The sequence below is a fragment of the Musa acuminata genome, unplaced genomic scaffold (genome assembly GCF_036884655.1).
Source record: "Musa acuminata AAA Group cultivar baxijiao unplaced genomic scaffold, Cavendish_Baxijiao_AAA HiC_scaffold_42, whole genome shotgun sequence".
NCBI lineage: Eukaryota > Viridiplantae > Streptophyta > Magnoliopsida > Zingiberales > Musaceae > Musa > Musa acuminata.
This window is the reverse complement of record NW_027020324.1, coordinates 322,566-348,531: the sequence shown is the minus strand read 5'-3', so window position 1 is coordinate 348,531 and position 25,966 is coordinate 322,566. Positions and strand designations below refer to the sequence as shown.

The 25,966-nt window shown below is 39.5% G+C and overlaps 3 protein-coding genes across 9 annotated transcripts; 1 reads left to right on the top strand and 2 right to left on the bottom strand.

Annotated features, from left to right (window-relative positions):
* Positions 1-33: 33 nt before the first annotated feature.
* On the bottom strand, positions 34-7,431 carry LOC135581043 (chlorophyll(ide) b reductase NOL, chloroplastic-like). 4 transcript variants are annotated; one of them, XM_065175534.1, is made up of 14 exons: positions 7,119-7,428; positions 6,011-6,079; positions 5,761-5,822; positions 5,560-5,646; positions 4,458-4,525; positions 4,310-4,358; positions 4,130-4,215; positions 3,367-3,424; positions 2,342-2,392; positions 2,130-2,180; positions 2,005-2,046; positions 618-728; positions 450-513; positions 34-325 (listed from the first exon to the last, which is right to left on the bottom strand). In XM_065175534.1, exons 1-13 carry the CDS (start codon positions 7,402-7,404, stop codon positions 466-468), a joined length of 1,068 nt encoding a protein of 355 aa, XP_065031606.1. In that variant the 5' UTR covers positions 7,405-7,428; the 3' UTR covers positions 34-325; positions 450-465. The 4 variants fall into 4 exon arrangements, with proteins under 4 accessions (XP_065031606.1, XP_065031607.1, XP_065031605.1 ...); XM_065175535.1 differs by lacking the exon at positions 34-325 and having other exon boundaries at positions 334-513; positions 6,041-6,079; positions 7,119-7,429; XM_065175533.1 differs by lacking the exon at positions 34-325 and having other exon boundaries at positions 334-513.
* A 6,966-nt stretch (positions 7,432-14,397) lies between these two features.
* LOC135653902 (squamosa promoter-binding protein 1-like) lies at positions 14,398-15,806 on the bottom strand. Its single transcript, XM_065175543.1, has 2 exons — positions 15,365-15,806; positions 14,398-14,908 (listed from the first exon to the last, which is right to left on the bottom strand). The coding sequence occupies exons 1-2, from the start codon at positions 15,724-15,726 to the stop codon at positions 14,734-14,736; spliced, it is 537 nt and encodes a 178-aa protein (XP_065031615.1). The 5' UTR covers positions 15,727-15,806; the 3' UTR covers positions 14,398-14,733.
* A 521-nt stretch (positions 15,807-16,327) lies between these two features.
* Positions 16,328-25,821, top strand: LOC135653900 (methionine aminopeptidase 1B, chloroplastic-like). 4 transcript variants are annotated; one of them, XM_065175540.1, is made up of 10 exons: positions 16,328-16,579; positions 17,099-17,177; positions 18,586-18,823; positions 19,197-19,358; positions 19,453-19,494; positions 19,945-20,016; positions 21,567-21,646; positions 22,682-22,745; positions 23,947-23,994; positions 25,509-25,821. In XM_065175540.1, exons 1-10 carry the CDS (start codon positions 16,447-16,449, stop codon positions 25,548-25,550), a joined length of 960 nt encoding a protein of 319 aa, XP_065031612.1. In that variant the 5' UTR covers positions 16,328-16,446; the 3' UTR covers positions 25,551-25,821. The 4 variants fall into 4 exon arrangements, with proteins under 4 accessions (XP_065031612.1, XP_065031610.1, XP_065031613.1 ...); XM_065175538.1 differs by having other exon boundaries at positions 22,682-22,779; positions 25,523-25,821; XM_065175541.1 differs by having other exon boundaries at positions 25,523-25,675.
* Positions 25,822-25,966: the final 145 nt, after the last annotated feature.

The following is a 25,966-nucleotide window of genomic DNA, read 5'->3' as shown; positions in this document are numbered from 1 at the left end:
GAATGATTGCAGAAAAAATTAACATTATCAAGATTTGAAATATGCCATCACTCACCAAACCTAACTTTTGTAAACAGAGTACTTACATTGATTTGACATGAACACTGGGAATTTACATTTTAGATACTGAGGTGCTGCTTTTTCCCTGAGAGGATCATTCTTAAGCTTGGGGTTAGAGAAATCTCCCTACAAGATGCTGGTACACTTGCATAGATTTGGCGTTCAAAGTATTTTGCAAATTCAAATACTATACCGAATCAAACAATTGCAGAAGTGTGCAGTTCCGCTACTTGTTCTTTTTACGCCGACAGATCGGTAAGGGCACCTTCAAGCAGCACAAACAATAATTTACTCAATCAAAATAAATTGTTAGCCTACTTCGGAATCCTTCACGAAAGGATGTTGCATTACAGATTTTAAAAGCTTTTTGTCACAAAATTATAACCTACAAGCTAGCCAAGTCATTCAATCTTCGACGAGATATCTGTTCCGTCGTGCACCAAAAGCAAGTCTCTAGATGCAAGAAGCAAATATGATAAATGAATCAATCAGTTCGGCTTATTCTGTAACAGGAATATTAGCATCAACGAATTTTAATAAGGAACAGAATTCTTAACTGAAAAGATTTGGGAGTAAGCTTTGAAGCCCGTGAGAAATCGAATGTAGGTGGGCTTCATGGATTGACTGCTAGGGACTGATCTGATGGATGGAACAAGGAATGCAGCAACCTGCAAAAGGAGAAATATTTGGTACGACTATTAGCACCATAAGCATAAAATTTAGATAGCATAAAATATACAATAGACTAATAACAAAAGTGGCTTAAATAAGCAAATCACAACAACACGGATGGTGCCTCCCTTACTTCAGTGTGTTAGATTCACAAAATAGCCAACCCCGACATGATACCGGAGAATATACATGTGACCATAGTTATGTCAAAACAGACCAGATTGACCTTTCCCTAACTAAATCAAACCTATAGAGAATTCAGATAAGACCTCCGAGAAACTTTGGTTTTTCTATTTATGTGGAGCCAAATGATGTAGAGAACTCTTCAAACTGCAGGTCAATGAAATATCACCATGAGGTACGTTAAAGATATTTTAAATTGTGCTTGTTATGTCCCGCCACAAGGATCTGCCCTCGTGGGAATCTGATTCAAATTAAGATTTGGATGGACCTAACAGGAAGGCATAACTGGAGAAATTGTATCCCATACCATTTTCTTCTTTTGCATGTTAAGATACTTAGTAGTATTACATGCCTTACATCTAATTCTCAACCTCGAGCACTTAATGACAATTTATACATCGATTCTTTAGCCAGTTCATCAGGAAGGTTTAATAGTGTAAACTGTAAACCATACTGGATTAGGGACGAGCCCACACTCGTTGATGTATTGCATGATTCCTTTCTTTTAAATTAGATATTGTAAAAAAATATTCCACTTGATAAAAAACTAGTGAATTATTCCACAGAGATCCATCACCTCGAACATTCCATCTCTAGACTAAATGAAAATTTTGAACTAGTAACTAGCAGCTAGATTGGCAAGATCATAAAACATCACAGGTGTAAGTTCTCTTTGCAGGAAAATATATAGTCATCATAAGGAAAGTATTCACTAAACTAAAACTTCAGTTGCTGGAGCATCAACTGAGGATGCCAGAAATAGCAGTAAAGAAAGAGAAGGGATAAGAACAGAAAAAAATAGTGTGCCTTGGAGTAGTTACATATTCACCTAAACTGGAACACTGATTCGTACAGATTTGGGTAACAGCCAGTAGACATATGATCTAATGGTCGATCATCATTTGATGACTCAAGATCGATTTAATATTCAAATTAAGGTATTGAAGTATTTGTCATTCAACCTTAAAAATATGACCAGCAGAAAAGGCTAAAGGTTGGACTCATAAATGTATGCTATCTTGTTTGCTTTCAAACTCCAATAAAGCATGCATCATGCCATCACACAGAAGTGATTAGTGCAGTCCTTACCACATCAGGCGGCTCGGCTAATATATTGATAAAAAATTTGGCCTGTAATTTGAGTTTATGTTAGAGCAGAACCAATAGCTGGGACATTGGAAAACCACATATAAATTTACAAGTGAATATAATACCTGTTTTGTTGTGGCTCCGGACATAAGAAGATCAGTAGTTACCATACCAGGCTGCAAAAAGGCACCATATCAAATGGATGACAAGGAAAATTGATTTCAGTCGGTTTAAAAGCACAACCATTAAACCAAACTTTGACAAGAAAACGAAGTAGATAAAATTTATATAGTTGAAGCAATTTGATGAATGTGAACAACAGCAAACAATCCATTACCGACAGGTTGTGCACCATAACATTTTTCACTTCTTGCATCTGCAACTCTGCCTGGAATATAGTTGCAAACAACATTAGGATTGCTTGTAGCTTCATCATGAACACAAAAAGCATAGGGAACCATAAACTATTGTAACTTATTAGCAATCAACAAAATCTGATCGAAGAATGAAGCAAGGCCAATCATAAGTTTACCATATTAAAAGAGCATAGACAATACCTTTGTCAGCCTTAGCATAAATAACACATTTAAAGGAAATTGGAAGGAATCTAAAGTTATTCATGGTCAAATTTCATGGACAACAAAAATTTCTACAAACCTTATTAAGATCCAAAGACATTTTTGTGCTACAGCTAAATAGCCATGTAGAGATTTTGCAGAAAAATTACTACTTGTATCTTGATGCACAAAGGAAGAATGTCAAAAATGTTACAAGGATTACAGCCATAGCACATATGGCCAACTATAATAGCACTAAAGTACAATGAGACACAACAAATTTGCACATTGACTTTTTCAATTAGAATCTGGAATTGACTGAGAGGTTGGCAAAAGAACCAATTGTACAAGGCACATCAAGATCCAGTGATACACGAAATTTTTATCCACAACATTAACATTATAGTTAACTGATGGGAATACTGCAACAGCCCACCCACAAATCATCAGTCCTAATCGTTGTCGAAGGTACAATTAGTAAAGTTGTGACATGATTGAACATGTATTCTCTTTAGAGGGTAAGTGTAAAGCTGGGAATTAACAGCAAAGAATTTACCAGCTACACTTATCAGCACCTTCAAAATTTGGCTAAGTGGTGAAGGTGGGATTCAACCCCAAATCTTTACTATGAACAACCAGATCTTTACTAGCTAAGCTAATTTAAATTTTCTAAAAGTTTGGATAAGGGTAAAAACTTGTACTTGTTATGATTAAACATGTTCTACAATAAACTCACACAAAATCTCAAGGTACTTCCTATACATATAAGATGAACCATTAATTCACTCATTTCAATAATAATTACCTGCAAGGACTTTGTAAGGTGCACAACACTGCGCTTGGTTGCACCATATGCAGCAAACCTGTAAACAAATCATAAACACCTATAGATAATACATAAGATGGTATTTGTAAAGTCACTTCAATGTTTATCATTTGAGGACATAATATAATGACTGGATAACAGAACAGAATTTCATGTAAGCATACATCCACTATTCAATATATCTTACAAGGTAAATATAAGCATCCTACAGAGACATTTCTAAACACATACAGGATCAACATAAAAGAAACAAGATAGGAAAATAATACAGAAAATGATCCTTTTTTTAATGATGGAACTTCTTCTGCCAAATTGTTACAGAACATAAGTCAAAGATATGGAAGGAAAAAAGAATGACTTTCTCAGAATTCACATATTAGGCAACACAAAATTTGTGCGAAAAGACAAGCAGAGAACATATTATAAGTGCACTAAAATTTATAATATGTTCTCGGAAATTGTTAACAAGCAAAAGAATATAAAAGATTACAGATTTGAAATGTTGTTAAAATAAATAGAGATGAAACTGGAATGCAGTTCTCAACAGTTATGGACAAATGCTAGCCTAGAGAAAAATGTTGACAAAGATCCTAATGATAATAAAAGGGGGACATAGATTTGAAGAAAGAAAATATAGTCAACATATTGCACCCAAAAGAAGAATGAACTTCTCAGTTGAAAGGCCTACTTATTATAATAGCACCATTATTACAAAAGCAGGAAAACGAAGAAAAAAAGATACCGTGGTGTTGGCCTTCCATCTGAACCTGCTCCATCAATGTTGAATATATGACCACCTCGAGGCTGGTTTAGCATCATGTTTATTGCCTATCAACACCATCAACTTATTAATGCTGCAGGAAAACCAGCTTCTATGTGCCAAAAAGATGAAATCCGAGCAATACTATTATAAGATCATTACCTCACGGCAACAAATCATCAAACCAAGAGTATTTGTGGTGACAACTTCCCTTAGCATAATATAAATTAATTAGAAGCATTAATGTTTAGAACTATTATCCAACATAAAAAATCTGATAGGTTCTTGATTGCTACAAAGCAACACTTACATAAGATCCTCATCAGAAGTTTCAGCCAATGGTTTGAAACTGTATGCATTTGATCCAGCATTGTTAATCTGTATTATTTCTCCATCTTAGAAGGATATATTGGTTAAAAAAAATGCTGAAGTCAAATAATTATCAGTAAGCTTCTGTGCGTAAAACAGACTCAACATCCTATCTCCAGGAGAAGTTCAAGAAGCCATAGTGCTTATCTATATTTGCAGCAAACCTTTGCTGACACATGCCAATCCATGTTGATAAATGCTTGTCCAGAACAAACCAGCATGTATCCGTAGGATTGTAACCCCAACAAGAATTATGATAATGAACTGTGGCACATGGCCAAGTTTGTGCTGGCACAACATAGTACAATGCAGCACTGGATAATGGCAGCATATCAGGAACAAAAAACTGAGACATGACAGCGGAATTACAGATGCTAATCACTGCCAGATTAAGCCATTCAAACCTAAAAATCTTTTATGGAAAAGAATAGCAAGAGCTCAAACTCATTTTATGAAGACGACGAATGAGTCAGAAAAGAAAAGAAAAGGTATAGAAAAGAGTAAATCATTTGAAAGTTTAAAACTACAAGAGCTAGCAATAAATACATCCTTGTTGTAAGGGGCAACAAGGAGACATTTTGATAGTCTCCTTGGCACATTTAGTCTATAGAAGAAAAACCATATTGGTTCACAAACATGACATCCATATTTCTAATTCTTTTAAGAATTTCCAGCTTACCATAGTAACCCAGACAACAGAATAACAGCACAATTCCATATCTAATGTCAAGATTTGTTGGAGAAAATTTTATTGTCCATCCCATATCCAATGATCTCTATTTTTGTTTGATCATAATGACATTGATACCATTTATGTGAGGTATTGCCTTTTATATAATTGAAAAGCAGAGTTTATGATTCTTGCACTGAAGTTATACAATGCAATAACAATGTTCATCTAACAAAGTTGCCAAATTATATCTTCTATACCAAACACAGTATTCCTTTTCATAATAGAAAACTGTAACGATGTGGAAAATGTCATCAGATAAGAATTTAATTTCTAATATAATGCAATGACAATGTCTGGCAAAATTATATACCCATATATCAATGTAACCAATCGTTTCACGTGCAAAAGCAACCAGAGCTTTGACATCCTTTGCTACTCTGACATCACATGCAGTTCCCTGCAATGACAGATAGCATCTTATGGCTTCCTAATTAGATACCATGAAGCACTGTCATCACTAAAGGTGCGGCAGTGGGAGAAAAAGGAACAAGAGGAGCTCAACAGTGGGTACCCACACACGATGCTCTCCGAATTCCTTGCGCAAGCTCTGAATTGCTGATTCAACACGTTCAACTGCAGAGGGTCAGCTTATCTGAGTAACAGCTTTAATATCATTACACAATGTCCAAAAGCACCGAAAGATGCCATCAATCAGCCAAAACCAATTTAATAGATAGTTTTCTATTGGAAAATATTAATTAGTCAAATATAACGGGAGCCCGAGTCAATATATGTTTGTTTTCTCAATTGCAACTCGATACCTGATCTTGAGCATATTAAGACATTATCACCTGCCTTTAGAAATTCCCTTGCAAGTGCATATCCAATTCCTGCACACAGCACAGGAATCATGGTATTTCAGTGTAACAAAAATGAAGTAATATACTTTCATCTTTCTTTGGGAAAAAGAAAAAGAGTAACAAAAATGCAGTTACCAAAACAGAGGACAGAATCAAGTAAAAGAAAGAAGTTGAATACAAGTATGAAAAATTATCAGTCCATGCCTCTCCCTATTCAGTGATTCACTAACGTCAGACCCTTTACCTCCATGGTGACTGCCAGAAGTTTGACTTGTGTGGTAGTGGCGGTAATCAGAAGGGTGAAGATGTTCGATTGTTTAGGTAGACCAAAATGCAATAAGGTGTTAATGAAGATAGCTTTGCACCCAAGTAAAATAAGGTTTCTATCTTGACACTTCAAACTCAAAAGCATATAAATGTATATGATCATAACACTGAGGATATCTCCCTCCTATGCCACTAACAAGACAAATTTGACTATGAAACTTGAATATCTTACTTTTTATTAGAAGCTATGCAGTCTATACAATGCGTTTTTAAAAAATTCTGTGAATCTACAGCCAATTGTTGATACAAGAAAGCCTAAGAGATACAAATGAGCTGCACCATTTCTGCTGTTTGATATCTGACTGCATAGGCCCATAAGTATTAGATTACTAGAAGTGCTGCTGCTGTCGAAGTCAGGCCTAATTATCAAATTGTTAATATTCAACATGCAATAAAACTACAACATTGAGGAAGCTAAAAGTTATAATCATCATTGTGGACTCTATAAATTAGTAAAAAAACTAACAATAAAAAACAGCATCTTCACTAATATCTAAGAATACAAAACAAAACAAATCACATCACCATTCGTCCAACAAACCAAGGAAGCCTCTACGAAAAGCCTACTACGGAAAACGTCACTAAATTTAGACCAATAGACTAATCCTGAAACCAAAAACTCGATCTAGCATTTTTCACATAACATTTTCCATAAAAAATGTAACCCTCCACAGAAATAAAATTAAAATAAATAAACATAACAACTCCAATCATTAAGAACGCCGGAAAGCAAAAAAATGACCTTTGGTCGAACCCGTGATGAGTACATTATAAGGGGGGACCATCGGTTCCCGCTCCGTCTTCTTGACATCAGGCGATTCCGCCCGGACCGGGCCGAGATTCCAAGCACCGCGGCGGTGCCATGGATTCAAGAGGCGGGAAGAGGCGGCGGCACGGCCGAGGCTATCTAGACCGGCGCCCGGACCGGAAATTCCGGAGTTCGGAGAGGATCGGCTTCGGGCGAGGACGCGGCTGCGGGTGCGGTAGTCGGAGATGGCGAAGGCGGGTAAGGAGGAGACGAAAGCCATGGAGGAAGAGAATTGTTGTGGACTAGAATAAGCTTATATCCGCCATACGGTGATTTGATAGAGCTATTAACGGGCTGTTTGGGCACAGCCCGTTATAGCATCTCGGCACAGCCCGTTATGGCTTCTCGGCCCAGCCCCAAATGAGGAGCAAGCCGAATGCGATCTCTTAAGCTTAGGCGTGAGCCGGATCCTTATTTGTTGCAGTAGAATCACCATCGGTGTGGTTACAGGTATTCACATCCTATTATGTCGGAATCCTTTGTAAAAATCAATAATTAAGAAATATAGTAATTATAATTAAAAACTTAACTATTAAATGGATCAATCGATTAAATTAATTAATGTTATATTTGAAAATATATTTATATTTTTAATATGTAATTGGAGAATAGATTGGAGAATATAATTTTTATAATAAATTTATTATTAATATATTTTTAATATTTATTCAAAGGTGCATATATATATATATATATATATAATTTTAAATTAATAATTAAATAAATAAAATAAACAAATGAATAAATGTAATCTTATGAAAAAATATTGGCCTATATATAATAAATAAATAAAATATAATTATAAAAATAAATATAATATTTTTTAAAAAATAAAAGAATAATTAAATCATATTGATTTCTCACTAAATCATTTTAGTGTAATATTATAAAAAGTTATATGTACTTTTAAAATTCAAAATATTATATTAACATCTTACAAATGCTGAAATGCTAATGCTACCTTTAGATATCATCACTATTTTCAATACAATATCTAGGCCAAATATGATTTTTAAAAAATTTATCAAGCATCAATTTTTTGGAATGTGTATTGAGTTCATAATGCACATTTCAAATATATTTCCAGATACATCCTAAAATTATTAAAACCCATTTAAGAAATATAACAATGTGATGACTGACGTCTACATTACGTCTAGATTACACCCATCTAGTGGGTGTCGATTTATCCACATCACATCGTTTGATTGTTATATTTCTTAGAAGATAGAATAACAAGTGAACTCATGATTTTCGAATTTAGCACAAAATGTCGCCAATAATCAAATGAGTCATAGATCCATAATTATGCCTTTGATTCTTTCAATAATAATTTACTCTCCTACCAATCTTCTAACATATTATAAAAAGCTTCAAGTATATAGTTGTCCCCCATCATGACATAACATATCATATCAAATCAAATCATCCCATATTACATATTATCTGATGTCTAATCTAAGTAAGTTACATCAAATCATATTCTTTGAATCTTTTGCTAATTTAAATTTTGAAAGAGTTTTATGAGACAAGCTCGATGCAGTTTTGTAGGATTCATATGAGTGGATTCGATTATGTACCTAATTTTGCTAATGACATTCTAAAAAAAAATTCATGGTTAATTTATTTCCTACAAATAACGTGTAAGTTTGCATGTGTAATAATAGATATATATATAATAAGACAAAGGAGAAAATATAAATCCAAAGTATGTTATTGGTTATGCTTTTAAGTAAGATTTGTACAACAGGATTAATTGATTTATCTAATCGTATAACCAAGATTCATCGCATCACAATGTATCATTCGATATGGATGGTAAGTATTAATCTGAGAAAAATTAAATAAACGACGTACATTAGTTTGCTAGTATATTCTATCGTACACATATCATATCTATTATTGATCGTCTCGCATGACGTTTGTGCTCATGTTTGAGATATCGTCTATAATTCATTCTAACAGTAACTTTCTTGCACTCATGGTTGAGATATCGTCTCGCATGACGTTTGTGCTCAAATTGTGACAAACACGATATCAATAATTGCTCAAAGTGCGTGGATCATATTGCAGTCTACTATGTGTCCCCGTCAATCTTTCATGTAACAGAGACGTGCACCTAAAATGCTTGACCTTTAACGACGTTGCTGCTGAGTGTTCGATGCACCGAGATGACGGCGGCAGCCATCAACTTTTTGTCATTCTCTATGCTCGACTTGAACAGTGTTGTTGTTGAGTGAAGCATCAGTCCTTGTCGATAGCTTGTGTGTTTCTACCTAACCAGCATCATCGGTAATGCATACTGATAAGATCTATTTTGGGTCCAAGAAAATCACACCTGGTGTCACACCTCAGATCAGAATCCGTATCAAGTCGTTGCTTGGCACATCTCGGGAATCCCGAGACGACACCGCCCCCAAGACACGACAAGTCAAAATCCGTACCAAGGCACTGTTTGGCACGTCCACCATGTTAATCTGTGTACGATCGCCCTCGAACAATAGTATAAAGACCTCTGACCGACATCCGACCCAGGGGGAGAAAACAATTTCACCAACAACTGATTTGCTCGTCGGAGGGGCCACAGTCGGGAATCACATGACGAAGGCCTTTTTTGCTGAAAAGCGATCGCCCCGAGCCACGAGCGCCTCGACCAAGAAATCGCCACCCAGTGAGGGAGGTCGAGCTGTCACTTATCTCGGGAACGGAGAGACACAGCTCGACGCAAACGATGCTCGGACCAACAAACGCTGACCAACACCCCGTCGCGAAGGCCCGACCTACCTGGGCGTCCAGCTCAGCCAACAGAGAACTCTCGACATCGACCCATGGACCTAGCCGTGCTGACTCATCAATCACGACATATTTGTTCACCAACGTTTTGGCACTAGAAGGAGGGTCATGTCGTAGGAGCATCCCGTCGAGGCTTTTCCCGAGGGAGAACCGACGGTCGGTCACCCCTCTGTCGGGCTCGGAGAGCCATCCCTGCCCGTTCTTAGAGACGGGGGGATCCCAGACACGATGCCAAATCGTTACTGGCGTCTATTCAATGACCCAGGGTGGTCGCCTCCCGGACTTCTCGCGGGAACCCTGGTCATGCCACCCGAGGCGTTCTTCAGCTTGACTAAGCAAGTGCAAGCGATGGCTGGGATGATGCAGACCTTCGTACCCTGCCCGAGTAGGGCACTCTCGTACTCGACCGGATTGCTCCACTCCCTCCCCCACCCCCCCGAGTCGAAAACCATATCGTCCGACTTAGTGGATGATTCGTTCAGGAACCAGCTGTCCCGAGTCAACCACCGCTTGGACGAATTCCAACGCGAGCTTCGGAAGTCGCGGGGTAAGGTACACGAAGGCAGCTCAGGCGGATCACCTTTCATTCAAGAAATACGGGACAAGCCCGTCCCCCTCAACCTCAAGTTACCAGCATTGGAGGCGTATGATGGTGGATCCGACCCCACGGAGCACGTCATCGTGTTCCGAGCTCAGATGGCCCTCTACGACACGTCTGATGCCCTAATGTGTCGTGCATTTCTGACCACCTTCAGGGGACCAGCTCGAATGTGGTTTAGTCGGCTGTGCCCCTCCTTGATCTCATCCTTCGACCAGCTCGCAAGTAAGTTCGAGCAGAATTTCCTCGTCAGCGTGCGACCCAAGCCTTCCATGGTTACTTTACTCGTGTTGTCCCAATGCAAAGATGAGTCGCTCTCCCAATTTGTGGCACGCTTCGTCGCTGAAATCCGGGGATTCCTGGATGCTCACCCCTCTTTAATCACGTAGGCGTTCCTAATAGGCTTGAAGCCTTCAAGGCTCTTCTAGTCGCTGGTCGAGAAACTGCCTGCAACCGTCCCCGAGATGCTTCAGCGTGCTAACCAGTACGTCGCCACCGAAGCTCTAGTGGCAGGAAAACGCATGGACAGGAAAAGGCCAAGGGTGGAACAATCTCGTGGGATGACCACGATAGCCCCGATGCGACCAACTCCTGCCCGGGTCGCTCCAGATCGGCTCCTTACTTGTGACCCGCCGGCACAGCTCTTGCACGAGCCGCTCTAGATCGGTTCCCGACTTGCAGCTCATCGGCCAAACTCCTGCCCGGGTCGCTCCAAATCGGCTTTCGACTTGCGACCCGTTGGCACAACTCTTGCACGAGCCGCTCCAGATCGGTTCCCGACTTGCGGCTCGTCGGCCCAACTCCTGCTCGGGTCGCTCCAGATCGGCTTATGACTTGCGACCCGTCGGCATAGCTCTTGCACGAGCCGCTCCAGATCAATTCTCGATTTGCGGCTCGTCGGCCCAACTCCTACTCGGGTCGCTCTAGATCGACTTCCGACTTGCGACCCGTCGGCATAGCTCTTACACGAGCCGCTCCAGATCGATTCCCGATTTGCGGCTCGTCGGCCCAACTCCTGCTCGGGTCACTCCAGATCAGCTCTTGACTTGCGACCTGTTGGCACAACTCCTACCCGTGTCGCTCCAGATCGGCTCCCGACTTGCGACCCGCCAACACAGCTCTTGCACGAACCGCTCTAGATCGATTCTCGACTTGCAGCTCGTCGGCCCAACTCCTGCCTGGGTCGTTCCAGATCTGCTTTTGACTTGCAACCCATCGACACAGCTCTTGCACGACCCGCTCTAGATTAGTTCCCGACTTGCGGCTCGTCGGCCCAACTCTTGCCCTGGTCGCTCCAGATCGGCTCCCGACTTGCTACCCGTCGGCACAGCACTTGCCCGAGCCCCTCTAGATCGGTTCCCGACTTGCGGCTCATCGGCCCAACTCCTGCCCAACTCGCTCTAAATCGATTCCCGACTTGCGACCCGCCGGCCCCAAAACTCCAGCCCGAGCCGCTCCAGATCGATTCCCGACTTGCGGCTCATCGGCCTAACTCTTGCACGGGTCGCTCCAGATCGGCTCTCGACTTGTGACCTGCCGGCACAGCTCTTGCCCAAGTCGCTCTAGATCGGCTCCCGACTTGCGACCCGTCGGCACAGCTCTTGCCCGACCGCTCCAGATCGGTTCCCGACTTGTGGCTCGCCGGCCCAACTCCTGCCCAAGTCGCTCCAGATCGGTTCCCGACTTGCGGTTCGTCGGCCCAACTCCTGCCCAGGTCACTCCAGATCGCTCCCAACTAGTGACCCGTTGGCATCGAAACCTGAGCCCAGACTCAGTCACTCGGCCTGCAGGACTAACCTTCAGACCAAGTCACGTCTCGCGGCGAATCTAATGCCTGAGTCGCATCTCAGCCGATCCAACTTTCGGGCCACACCTCGTCGGCCTAGTCCGTTGTTCGAGTCGCATCTCGGTCGATCCAACTTTCGGGCCACACCTCGCTGGCCTAGTCTGTTGTCTGAGTCGCTTCACGATGATCCCCGACTTTACGACTTGCGACTCGCTCCATCACTATCCACGACTTGCGACTCATCGTCCCAGATCCCATTCACGAGCAACCGACGCGGTCACACCACTCCGACCCCGACACCCCTCTTGGCCCTTTCAAGACCCCATGACACGCCATGTTGGGGGGGGGGGGGGGGGGGTGGGTGGGTGGGTAGGAGGGATGTGATAGGGCCCAACTCCTGCCCAGGTCACTCCAGATCGCTCCCAACTAGTGACCCGTTGGCATCGAAACCTGAGCCCAGACTCAGTCACTCGGCCTGTAGGACTAACCTTCAGACCAAGTCACGTCTCGTGGAGAATCTAATGCCTGAGTCGCATCTCAGCCGATCCAACTTTCGGGCCACACCTCGTCGGCCTAGTCCGTTGTTCGAGTCGCATCTCGGTCGATCCAACTTTCGGGCCACACCTCGCTAGCCTAGTCCGTTGTCTGAGTCGCTTCACGACGATCCCCGACTTACGACTTGCGACTCGCTCCATCACTATCCACGACTTGCGACTCATCGTCCCAGATCCCATTCACGAGCAACCGACGCGGTCACACCACTCCGACCCCGACACCCCTCTTGGCCCTTTCAAGACCCCATGACACGCCATGTTGGGGGGGGGGGGGGGGGGGGGGGTGGGTGGGTAGGAGGGATGTGATAGGGCCTATTTTGGGTCCAAGACATGCCACACCTGGTGTCACACACCAGGCCAGAATCCGTACGAAAGCCGCTGCTTGGCACGTCACAGGAATCCTGAGACGGCACCGCCCCCAAAACACAACAAGTCAGAATCCATACCAAGGCACTGTTTGGCACGTCCACCACGCCAACCCGTGTACGACCGACCCTTTGACAATAGTATAAAGACCTTTGGCCGGCATCCGGCCCAGGGGGAGAAAACAATTCCACTAACAACTGATTTGCTCGTCGGAGGGGCCACAGTCGGAAATCACCCGACGAAGGCCTTTTTTGCAGGAAAGCGGTCGCCCCAAGCCACGAGCGCCTCGACCAGGAAATCGCCACCCAGTGAGGGAGGTCGAGCTGTCACTTATCTCGGGAACGGAGAGACGCATACAGTGCTTAGACCAACAAACGTTGACCAACACCCCGTCGCGAAGGCCCGACCTACCTGGGCATCCAGCTCAGCCAACATAGAACTCCCGACATCGATCCGTGGATCTAACCATGCTGATTCATCAGCCACGACACATTTGTTCACCAACACATAGTCAAACAGATTCTATGTTATTTCCTACTCATCCATTTAATGTCTGCAGTTCCTATCATGCTGCCGGAATACAAATCTTAAATTCTCTGGTTGCAACTTGATCTTTGAGTGAGACATGAATGTTGAGCTGCGCACAAGTGGGATCACCTGAGAGAATTGCTCGAGAGAGTATAAACCACACACGCTCGAGTACTAAAAATGCATTAGCATAGACAAGTTGAGCTTTATGGTCTGCTCTCACAACCACAAGAACAAGAAGATGAACAAATTCCAATTGTTCTCGCCAAGGATGCACCCCCCCTCCCCATAAGTTTCTTTTGCAGCATAACCATCGAAAGCTACGAGGGCCCCTCTGGAACTGTGTCTAGCAGAAGAACAGCAAAGCTACAAGATCTTTCTAGTCCAAGGTTACAACTGGAGTTTACTTTTTCTGAATCACTGATGACACGACACATTCACTCAGATTTAGACAGCACCATATACTTGAACATCAGAAGAAAATGATGACACTAGTTTCTTCCCTCAATCATTCACCTAATGAAGAAGTCATATTACAACTGTAAAACTCAATTATGCAGTTGCCTATAATTAAATTCACAAGTTGAATACATCGAAATATGATTTCAGCTTCTGAAAATAAATTGCACGATGATCAAATAGATGTTTAAGACTGTAGTACAATGAGCAGTACCCTTTACTGAGATTTAGGAAAATGCTGAGGTAAAGAAGTGGACACACAATCGAACACTTGAAACAAAGAAGCCATCTCTGGCTTCTGCATTTACCTCTCCCATCAAACCATATTACAACTAGAAGATGGCTGACATAGCAGTTTCCAGCTTAAATACATGTCTTCTTCGCTTGTATCATGGAGGAAGCTGATGTTACTCGGTGGAGAAGGAAGCCATGGCATGACAGAAGAGAGAGAGCCTGATCAGGTTCTTATCTGATCTGGAAATGCTTGTATGCAGGATTTCCAGGGAGGTCAGCCTCCCTGCAGCGGTTTGATCCTTCTGGCTGCGTGTCGGTAGAGCTCTTCCTGCGCCGCTCATTGTGGCCAGCCAGGCGCCTGCGGCAGCTCCTCTTGGAGTCGTCAAACTCTGCTAGCTCATGGAACCTGTACACAGCACAGACAAGGACTAAAGCTCAGTATATCCGTGCACAAAAATTACTTCCTTTGCAAGGATTCATATGTCAAGACATGGTTGTCAACGAAGGTTCATGTAAAACATACTAGAGGAAACTAGTAGCCGAAAAGCACAGATTGGTACTCTGATTTCATGTGCTTATGGATTGTTGTACAATTCTGATGAAGCATGTTTATTTTGATTCAGGATACTCCTCGGCAGCCAAATAATTGTAAGATCCAAATCATTAACGTAGAATTCTTAATGACAGATCCGTGTTAAAAAGCAAAGATAGTATAATCCAGTAGAAAGATTCATAAACAGAGAGAAGAGTTGCAGCTTGCAATTGGAAATAATATCTCAAAGCTTCCACCTTTTCGTTATTTTATAGCTTGCAATTGTAGCTACTCTATCCCTAATGTTGCAGTTCTTGAAAGTTCTCTTACCTGCTGCATTGCTGGCAGAACCTCTGGCGGAGGCCGGCGACCACGACGACGGCAGCCTTGGAGTGGGCCTCGCAGACCTTGTGCCGGCGGTGGTAACGTTTGGCCTCGCGGAGGTCGGCGGCGCAATCGTCAACCTGGCAGCAGGGCTGCGACACTCCGCCACCGCCGCCTCCGGCGTCAGGCCCCGTCCGTGCAGCCGCTGAGGAAGAGAAGCTTACCCGTCGCTTCTTGTCCTCCTCCATCACCTCCTCGTCCTCGCCCAGAGTGGCCACCTGAATCGGAGACAGCGCGGCCTCCTTCATCGCCTTCTCTCGTTGGCTGTTCCTTGACGCGGGATCGTTCGGCGTCCTTCGGTAGTCCATGAGAGAGGGAGGATGAAGAGGAGTAAGAGTTTGTGGAATTGTTGGGGGAGAAGGCTCTGGACGAGGGCGTGCAAAGGTGGAGAGGGAAGGGGCGGAAGGATGGGGTCCACAGCAGCTGAACCAACCACAATTTGTTTCCGTCAAATTTATTGATTAATTATATATTTATTTTACTGAATATAAGTTTCATGCATCTAATTAATTCTAATTAATCATTGCCTGCTTGTTTCTGATCAAATCGTGAAATGATCGTCAAAAGATTTTTATTGATTTCATCATAAAAAATACATCAATCTAATATATATATATATATATATATATTATCATCACTCTCACTCAGTCTCAATCATAAACTACTAAAAATAATTATTTATTAATCACTTGTAAAATGATGGGCCGGGCCGTGCCGGTGGCCCATGTTATGGAAACGTACCAACGGGCCAAGCCACATTGGACGTCACTATTGCCTCACTCGTTTCAACCAAGGAAACGCCCATGATGGGCCGGACCGAGTGGCCCATATTATGGAAACGTACCAACGGGCCAAGCCACATTAGACCTTACTATGGCTTTCGCCGTCCATCTCTTTGTTCCAATTGAATCTCCAAGCAGCACTGTCGCTTGTGTGCCACAAATCCGTTCTCACATCCTCGGAACAGCGGCGGCCTCAAGCCCCAGAAAAGGGTGTCTAAAACCCTCGCAGTCCGGGGTACTCTCAGTATGGCGCTGAAGGTCCCGATTTGCCGGTTGTGCTGGGTATCACCGGCGCCAACTCCGCCGAGAGACCCTGGTGAGAGGTGGAGTTTCCTAGTCGGCCAACCCCTCAAGACCTCGTTTCCCAGTGCCGTCCCAGGTGTGGAGCTTCACTTTGGAATGGAAACTGTCTTATTGGTTGCCGTTAAACACACGCACAACTAATAGAATACCCTGTAAATTCCTCCAGGCATGGAAGAGCCTAGAGGGTAGGGGTTAAGGAAGTCACAAGTTTTGTAGTAAGGAATAGTGTTCATCTCGAGGTGTGAGTGAATCCAATGACCTAAGGAACCCAAGATTCTGTGTCACATTAAGTTTATCTCGTATTTCATGATTATGCTTTAGAAGTTCTTGCAGTTATTAGTGTCACCTCTGTAATTCACCATTCTGTTTAGCGAAAAATGCAAGTCTTCCTGAGTTGACCTTCTAGTTTTGACTTGATTATGTCTTTGTCAATTATCTCGAAATTTAACTGTTATTTGAAGTTAAATATGGCTTGTATTGAAATAAATTGGCAAGTGAACATTTCTTTTCTCGTGATTATACTTTTTAGAGATCATTTTTATCTTGTTAAGGATAATCTTGTTCTTGCAAATTATCCAAAATTTTCTCTTATTAGGAAAAGAAATTTTCCAAAGGTCATGTGTCATTGTATCAAGAAAGTTGTCAGGATTGGAGGAGGCTATGCGAATTCGGAGGTATGCATATGCAATGTTATATTCAAGAGGAATTTAGCATGCCATGAGAAATTGAGAAATAGTACTCTGTTTTCTTTCATCCACATGGATATATTGTCCTATTGCAACTCTTTGGTGTTGTTGCTCTTCATAATGTTTTTTGTTTAGTCATTCAAATAAGCAAGGGCAGGATCTCTTTTTGGTGATCATCAGCTAGCTTAAAGTTAGGTAGTGATATTTTATAGATAAAATCTCAGAATCATGAATGGGATTGTAATTTGAAAAATGTATTCTTGCTGTCACAATTTTGCTTAAAGGCCAAGTCAACAAAATACTACGGAGATGATGAAATCATAGCATTTCTATCCTGCTTTTCTATTGTTTTAATCATTGGCAAGCAAAAAGGTGACCGGTAATCTGCTTAAATACCATGATAAAAAATTCCGATTGGGTTACTAGTAATCTTAAAAGCTTAAGCTATTAGGAAATGACCCAATATATTTATAAGCTTTGACAAATCTGAAGGTCTGTTAAGTCATTGTTGTTTGACCATAAACTAAGGTTTGACTTTTTGCTAGTTGTCTACATAAGTAATGAAACCACAATAGCTGGAAATCATAGAGCCTCCTCAAGACTGAAAAGGTGGGATATATAGCATCTACTGGCTAGAGCTGCTGGAAATTGTCCTCAACCTTGCAAGCTTCAAAGGCTTTGATTTTAATTGGTAAGCTAATGACATTTTGTCTAGGTAAGGTTAAACATTAGATCAAGTTAGTTAAAGTTCGTAACTTGATACTCAAGGTGAATCTTTAAGTTGGTGAAAGGGAAAAAAAAGGAAAACAAGAGAGGGGAAACAACTTATACATAGTCACATGCTGGGAAACTATATCATGTCTGTTGAGTGTGTATCAATGTGTTATGGACAGTGTTTATTTAGTATGCTCATTACAGTATGGTGTTACTGTCATGCTCCAACCAAGCTTTTTGCACACCATACAAGTACGTACTGTTTCCAGCATGACTAACATGGAAAGGTTCAGTATTACCTAAAAGGCTAAAACCTTTCAACCATATTATTTTGGCAATCCCAAGTTCACATGATGGGCCTTGTAGTATGTAAAGGTCCAGACTGATCACTCAAGAAATTGTATGTGATGATTCTAACAACCAATATAATATATATATATATATATATATATATATATATATATATAATTACATGCACACTTAGTGTAGGATGAACAAGATGCATTCTTTGAAATTAATTGTGGTTGTGGTTCACATGAATTCATTTGGAATCTGATTTATTTTAGAATTAATGATGATCTGCTGTTGTAATGCTTACTTTCAGAATTTAGAAAGAAGTATCACTTATCTGGAAATGACATACGAGATGATGTTATTAACTAAATTTCTTAATTACTTGAAGAGCAAGGGAGCTTCAAAGTTCAGTAAAAGTAAGAAAGAGGCCACCATTAAGGCGTGGAAAGGTCTCTGGAAAGCTTTTAGTGCCAGACCACATTCCAAGACCTCCATATGTGGATTCAGGCTTGTTGCCAGAATTATCTAGCGAGCATCAAGTACATAATGATGAGGGTATTGCTTGCATGAGAGCTGCCTGTGAGCTTGCTGCACATGTTCTGGACTATGCAGGAATATTGGTTAGAGTAAGAACCTATCTTTTTAATATATGGTAAAAGCAGTAAGAACATTCTTCTTCTTCTTCTTCTTGCACCTCATGGCGGTCTAATTATCAAAATTACTGCTTTTTTGATGCATGATACTGTTTCTCTTCTTGTTCTCCTTAGAGCAGTCTTAATTATCAAAACTACTGCTTTTTTTATGCATGATATTGTTTCTCTTGCAACATCTGCATGTGCATATCTGTTATTTATGAACAGCACACTTGGTCATGCTTAAACTTTTCACTAAAGAAAATACTTCTTCATTAATCTAGAAAGAGTATTTTTTCCTTTTCCAAAGAATACTATATTCATCAATATAACTTATTAACATTGGATTGGTACCTATATTTGTCAGCCATCTGTAACTACAAATGAAATTGATAAAGCAGTGCACAAGATGATTATTGATGCTGGGGCTTATCCTTCCCCACTTGGATATGGTGGATTTCCTAAGAGCGTGTGCACATCAGTCAATGAATGCATGTGCCATGGAATACCTGATTCCCGCCAACTGCAGGTTTTATGATGTCATTTTTCATCTTTTTTTTTACATTACCTTCCTATAGGATTGCTAGTTGTCTCTGTGAGCTAATGGTATCTGTCTTTTGCAGGATGGAGACATAATAAACATTGATGTGACTGTTTATTTGAATGTATGTTATTCAACTTCTTTTGACTGTCTTATTTTTTACTTGAATCCAGAAGAAAATATTATTCCTTGTGGCATATTAAGACTTGTATGTTGCCTTATGCTATAATGTCTAGTTCTCTACTTGAAACTTGAGGTTGCCTCATATAAAGACTTATATATTGCCTTATGTTTAATATCTAGTTCTTTAGTTAAAGTATGTTGCCTCATACTTTAACATCATTGTGCTTTTTTAAATATGGTGGGTTTTTTTGGTAATAAGGTATAGAGGAGCATTTTTTTTCACTAAAAGATGGACAAGTTTAACATAAAGAGGAATGAGAATATATACTATAATGTTAGTAGTAGTAGTCATTTGCTTGATATGGAAAAAAACAGAGTAGGTTGGTAGTCAACAGAAAAATCTCTTTGACTTATGCTTAATTACAATTACTGCACATGATTTTCATTCCAGGGTTACCATGGGGACACATCAAAAACATTTCTGTGTGGAAATGTGAATGAACCAACAAAGCGCCTTGTAAAGGTAATTTGTGGATGTATTATGCTAGTTTTGTTTCTATGTATTGCCCTTTAAGATCTCATATGGGTTTTTTCAGTGTCGATATGTGTTTCAAGTAATGTTGTAGACGATGCATAATGAAGGAAATAGTGGTAATTTACATTTGTTAAATTATTTTTTTGAGCTAAATAGCAAACATGAAACACCTTTCCTTTTTGGAGATTTTAGTGATAAATGGATCTTTATTTTGTGGGTATTCTTAGTATAACAAGGGGACAACATAATTGCACTTTCATGAATTGGCTGGCTCTTCATTACTTAGTTTGCTAAAACTTGACTTGAAACACATATATTGAAGTGTGCTTTATTATCTTTGGACAGTGAATTCACAACTTGGAAATTTTGAGTTATTTACTTTCAAATTGTTGCTTGAACAATTCCAAGCTTGTCAAATATTGATCACAATCCAAGACCTTAGTCCAATCTTGATTTTGCTCTTGGCCTTCATCATATTGTTATGTGAACCTTGATTTGAATGCCAAAGATTGCTACTTGTCCTTTGTTTTTTATTTTGTATATGTTTGTTTGTGAAGCATGTGTATAATCAAAATCTTTTGTTCCTTATCAAAGATACTTCTAAGTTCTATCCATGTTCTTGTAATTTTTAAATGCTAGATAAACTCTAGATTGAGAATCAGTCCTTTCAATTAACATGACCAGATAGAATTTGACAACAAAGTAAACGAGGTTGACTAGAAAAGCAGAAAATCATCAGATTACCAAACATAATCTAAATAAGAAAAAACAGTATTGGTGCCAGAAAATTGTCGACATTCATGGAATGAACACTCTGGATAGAGTAAGGCTAAAGCATTTCTTTAGGGAACTTGAAATATGCTGGTATGTTGGCCCAAGATGCTGATTTCTGACACAGCAAGTGGCTTGTAGAACTTCTTATGGACTCATACATGTTAGCAGGAGGAGATTTTTATGATTGTTTGTGCCAAGATTTCAAATAAAGTACTGATATCGGATCATATGGTCCAGAACCAATCAACATTTCTTTATTGCCCTTTTCGGCTGGGTACTGGGTGTTAGGATTGATATACTTCCAGCACGGTGGGTACTATGCCAGTCCAGTAGATTACCAATACTGGTACTTGACCCAAATTTAAAACCTTGGTTTATACTAGGGAACATCAAGCTATAATCTTCTTGTTCCACCTTATAACTCCTTTACCTTCTCTTATTCTATTTTAAGTGCGAGTTTTCACCAAATTGGTTTCCTGGTTGTGAGGTTCTTTAACAAACTTGAATTAAAATGAAATTTAGTATGTAGGGATTTGCTCTCCAAGTTGATGCAGATCTTTTTGCACATCTTCCTGCTCTCGACTGACAGATTGAACTGGTCAAACCTGAGAAAATCATGAAGTCTGCCAGAGAAATGAGTTTCTCCATCTTTTATCATTTTTAGGTTGCATTTTCAATATTTTTATTACTGACTTGTAACTGTAATAGAAAAAGAAGTTTCCAAATTGGAAACTAAGTTTACTTTGGTTTTCTGCTTCTTATAGGTGACTGAAGAATGCCTTGAGAGGGCTATATCTGTCTGCAAGGATGGTGCTAGTTTTAAGAAGATCGGCAAGAGAATAAGGTATTATAATAGTCTCACCTGGTAAATTCTTCTTTGAAAAATACAGAGTCAAAAGTTTATGTCAATTTCCAAACTAGATAACAGATCTTCACCATGTATTATCTTTTTTTAAAATGGTCATCCAGCACTTCAATTTAGCAGTATATTTTGACTTGACTTTGACAAATTGGTACTGGGATGATATGAAATAGTCATCCAATATCAGGCAATGGTTTTGTGATATAGCTTTAGTTTAGATGGAAAAAGGTGGGCACAAATTATTTTAATGTACAAAAGACAATTGTGCACCTCGAGGCTGAGTTATAAATCTATATACAACTTGTTTAAACATGAAAGGGTTTTGTTTAAATCTGCAATTAGGCTAGGATAAAACTTTATGTGCTTATACAGTTATACCTGTAGGTTATTATGAACCCATTTTTCTTGTGTATAGGAAAGTATCTTTAATTGTGCCTCGAAAAGTTAAACTTCAATTATTGCATGCTATAGTCATTTTACTTCAAAATTTGAGTGATTCAAATATACATCATTCTCGACGAAAGAATTGAAATTACAGTATAAAAATACAATGATATTTAGTGAAGCAATTAGCCATTAGTTATCTTAGTCTACTGATGGAATTCTAATCCTAGAGTTAATTCGCTAAGGAAATGTTTGTTTATCAAAATTGAATTGCAAGTATCAATCTATTGGTAACAAGGATTCTGATGTGAACATCTTAATATGCTAGTGCAAAATGCTGCATACGTTAGTAAGCTAAGGTGGGTGTAGATTGGAAACTGTAAGGTTCTGTTGTCACATCCAGTGAATTCAATGGCAGCTGAACTTTTATCAGATGTGCTGCATCTAGGTGATGATAATATGATTTCAATTTTCAGAAACGTTGGATTTTTTTTTTGCATCATAACATAAACGAATAACCTTTTGCTATATAATGATTTGTATTTCCTTGCAAATGTCAGTCTTTTGCTTCTTAAGCTTAGCTTCTATTTAATCATAACAATATTTTATTTCCTTTTCTGCACAATATTGTAGTGAGCATGCTGAAAAATATGGCTATGGTGTTGTGGAGCGTTTTGTTGGTCATGGTGTCGGGACGGTATTCCACTCTGAGCCACTCATTTTGCATCATCGTTAGTAAACCTTCACATCTGTTGCCTTACTGTCTCGTCCTTTATATTTTACATTGAAATGTTATTTGAAATGTGATGGCATGAAAAGGTTTTCAAAGACACTATATTTGCAAGTACCATTCTCAATAACTGTGAGATGCTTAGAAGTTTCTATAATGATGGTACTCTTGCCTATCCTACTGGAGATTTGGTGTGTGTGTGTTTGTGCGCTATATATATATATATATATATATATATATATATATATATATATAATTTCTTTCATTTGCTAGGTCTTTAACATTTTTTTTCTTATTTAGCAGCTGATATCTTGCTTTGACAAGCATCAGAAAGAAATAATCCACTTGTACACATTGCTTCTAGACATGGAATTTTCATGAATTCCATGAATCTTTCAAGGTTCATCTATATTGTTTTGATAACTCATGTAGTTGCCAGGTCAAATACTAGTAACCAGGGTGGGGGGGTTCCTGGCAAGTGGCTTTTTCTGCACAGAAAATGGATGTGCTGATGCAACATTGCCAACAGAATATATATATATATATATATATATATATATAAAGCAAAAAACGTTAGAAAATTATGAAATATGAAAAATACTTACCTCCTCCAGTGTGATGTCCTCTTCTCCTCCTCCTGGCATTCTTGAGGCTGTTCTCTAGGATTCTTATGGCAAGACTATAGATGCATAAGGCAGGGCAATACTTCATTACATATCAAGCAGAAAAGAAGCAGATGATGATGAGTATTATTGAAGTTCTACCTACTTTTATGTTATCATTTCTTTTATTATGAAATGCATTATGCTTTTACAATGTCTCTTCACAATATTCTTTTGTAATGAACTGTCTCTTAAATTGCTATTATGTGTATTCAGGAGAAACCATTAAGATGAAAACTGTAGGATCTCCTTAGTGCTTTGCATAAGGTTTTAGCTTGTCTTAAATGTTTAAACATTCCTCAAATGCCTCTCCTGGGAATACTAATGCCTGACAAAGTTTGAAAATTTTAACAATTTTGTGTTATAGTAGCATTTCTAAATTATTTAAAAATGAACCATGATGACGGATCTATGTATATATTTGCATTATTGTGCAGCTTAATATTTTAGCCCAAATCACTTATTAATATATGCCCTTATCCTGATGGAAATATTTTGTTATTTAGGTAATGACAGATCTGGGTGTATGGTTGAAGGTGAAACATTTACAATTGGTAAGTGTTTTATATTTTATGGTTGTGTTGAGTAATTGACAAATTTAAAATTACATTTGTCAGAATTCAGAAAGTGTGTCTGGTATAAATGCTTTCACATCCTTAGGTTTAGAATCCATGAAAAATGGTTGAGCTCATCTATTATAAATGGAGTTGATGCTAAAATAGTTGTGGTTGATCCTCTTTTTTTCTTTTGAAGGAATTGCACTACTCTATGTAAGGTCATTGAAACTCTGTTATAGATCTTTGGTAGTTTTTGGATGCTATTTTTATGATTTACATTGTAGAATTCACTGTAGGTTAGCTATTGGAAATGACAAATAAAAACTACTTAGTAGGAAGCAAGTATATTGAGTTAAAAGGTAACTGCAGATGAAAACCAGCAATCTGTTATTGTGTATCCCCTGTAAACTGGTCTTTTTTTCCACAGTATTTTGTTGGTCGTAAAAGGATGCAAGTCTTAGTAAGTGTATGTACTCTGTGGGCTTGAATAAGTAGGATCAAATATGTTATGATAGGGTCTGAACATTGAACTAGAACCCTCATATTCAAAACACAGAATGTGGATGAATATTTCATTTGAAGCTAAACCAAATTATATTTCATTTGCTAATTTAACATTTACCATTACTGGTATTTCAGATTGCAGAAAGAACTAGTTACATTCAACAAAATGCATAACCCACGTGCCACATTTTTTCCTCCAAAGCTTCCTCAAAAATAACCCTAGCAGGTCTTTTGAAGATATGAAAAAAAAAATCAAGATTTCATATGTGCAAACTGCAACATAACCATTTAAAGCATGAGAACATTTCTTTGCTTGTGCAATTCTGATGGTTCTATACTCCCAAAAACATAACTTGTTTTGGATCTTCTGTTAGCTAGTACCTGCTTCCTAGGGTGGTCATTGTACTCTCTGATGCTAAAATTAAGATATCTCGAAGATAAAGTCCAGATGCATCTCCCAACTTTTAAAGAACCTTCCAAAAATAATTCCCATCTTATCTGACTCGCACAAACCTAATATATAGGGCCAATAGGCCATATGAACCCCATGTATGGGTTGTTTGGGTTTGTGAGAGAGCAAGATAGGATGAGAAGCTTTTTTGACATGTGAACTGTGAAGAGGAAAAAGAGAAATGAATGAATAATTAGGTGTAACTTTGTTCGAGTATTTATTGGAGGAAAATCATCGAATATATGCTAAGGAGACCTATGGATGTTGTAGTTAAAAGTGTGTGAGATGATTGGTATATGTGGTATGAGAAGTAGAGGGAGACCAAAAAAACTCTATTATAAACTATAAGTAAATATTTAAGTACACTTATTTAACTAAATATATGACCTTTGTATAAGCTCAATGAACGACAAAAGATACATATGGTCAACCCCAACTATTTGGTATTTGTGGCTTGTTATTGTTGTTGCTATGTGCACACCTGGGTGTAGTAGCTGCACAATTAGCGTTCACTTACACTGTATAAAGGAGGATATTTGTTTGTTTTTTTATGTAGTTCTATCTTTACAGAGCCCATTCTAACCATGGGAAGCATTGAGAGCATCACTTGGGATGATGAATGGACTACCGTTACAGCGGATGGCAGCCGAGCTGCACAGTTTGAGCATACAATTTTGATCACCGGAACTGGTGCTGAGGTTTTGACAAAGTGCTGAGATCATCATATATTTACCCATTCAATGGCTAAATGGTAATCTCTATCTAACCACTTCTCGTTCTCCCTGATCATGCTTTTTGTTCTTAGAGATGTTATCTATGCAAACATAATGGGAACTTGATAGATTTAAATATTTGTTCCCTAAGCCAAATTAGTGTTTCATGGTAGAACCCTATTTTCTTTTTTTGGAACTTCCAGGATATCAATGCTGGCCACATATGTGGTTCGGCATATTGGTCTGAGACCCATCTAAAGTGAGGTAGGAAATTTTATGGCTCATCTCATTTATAGTTGGC

Coding starts and splice junctions, on each gene's coding strand:
- LOC135581043 (XM_065175534.1), bottom strand. CDS start 7,404: ATGGCTTTCGTCTCCTCCTTACCCGCCTTCGCCATCTCCGACTACCGC. Junction 4,526..5,559: donor TTGGTTACATTGATATATGG/GTATATAATTTT, acceptor GAAATAATACAG/ATTAACAATGCTGGATCAAA. Junction 2,393..3,366: donor ACCTTACAAAGTCCTTGCAG/GTAATTATTATT, acceptor ACTATATTCCAG/GCAGAGTTGCAGATGCAAGA.
- LOC135653902 (XM_065175543.1), bottom strand. CDS start 15,726: ATGGACTACCGAAGGACGCCGAACGATCCCGCGTCAAGGAACAGCCAA. Junction 14,909..15,364: donor TTCTGCCAGCAATGCAGCAG/GTAAGAGAACTT, acceptor TGCTGTGTACAG/GTTCCATGAGCTAGCAGAGT.
- LOC135653900 (XM_065175538.1), top strand. CDS start 16,447: ATGGCGCTGAAGGTCCCGATTTGCCGGTTGTGCTGGGTATCACCGGCG. Junction 16,580..17,098: donor GTTTCCCAGTGCCGTCCCAG/GTGTGGAGCTTC, acceptor TTCTCTTATTAG/GAAAAGAAATTTTCCAAAGG. Junction 22,780..23,946: donor GCCACTCATTTTGCATCATC/GTTAGTAAACCT, acceptor TTTGTTATTTAG/GTAATGACAGATCTGGGTGT.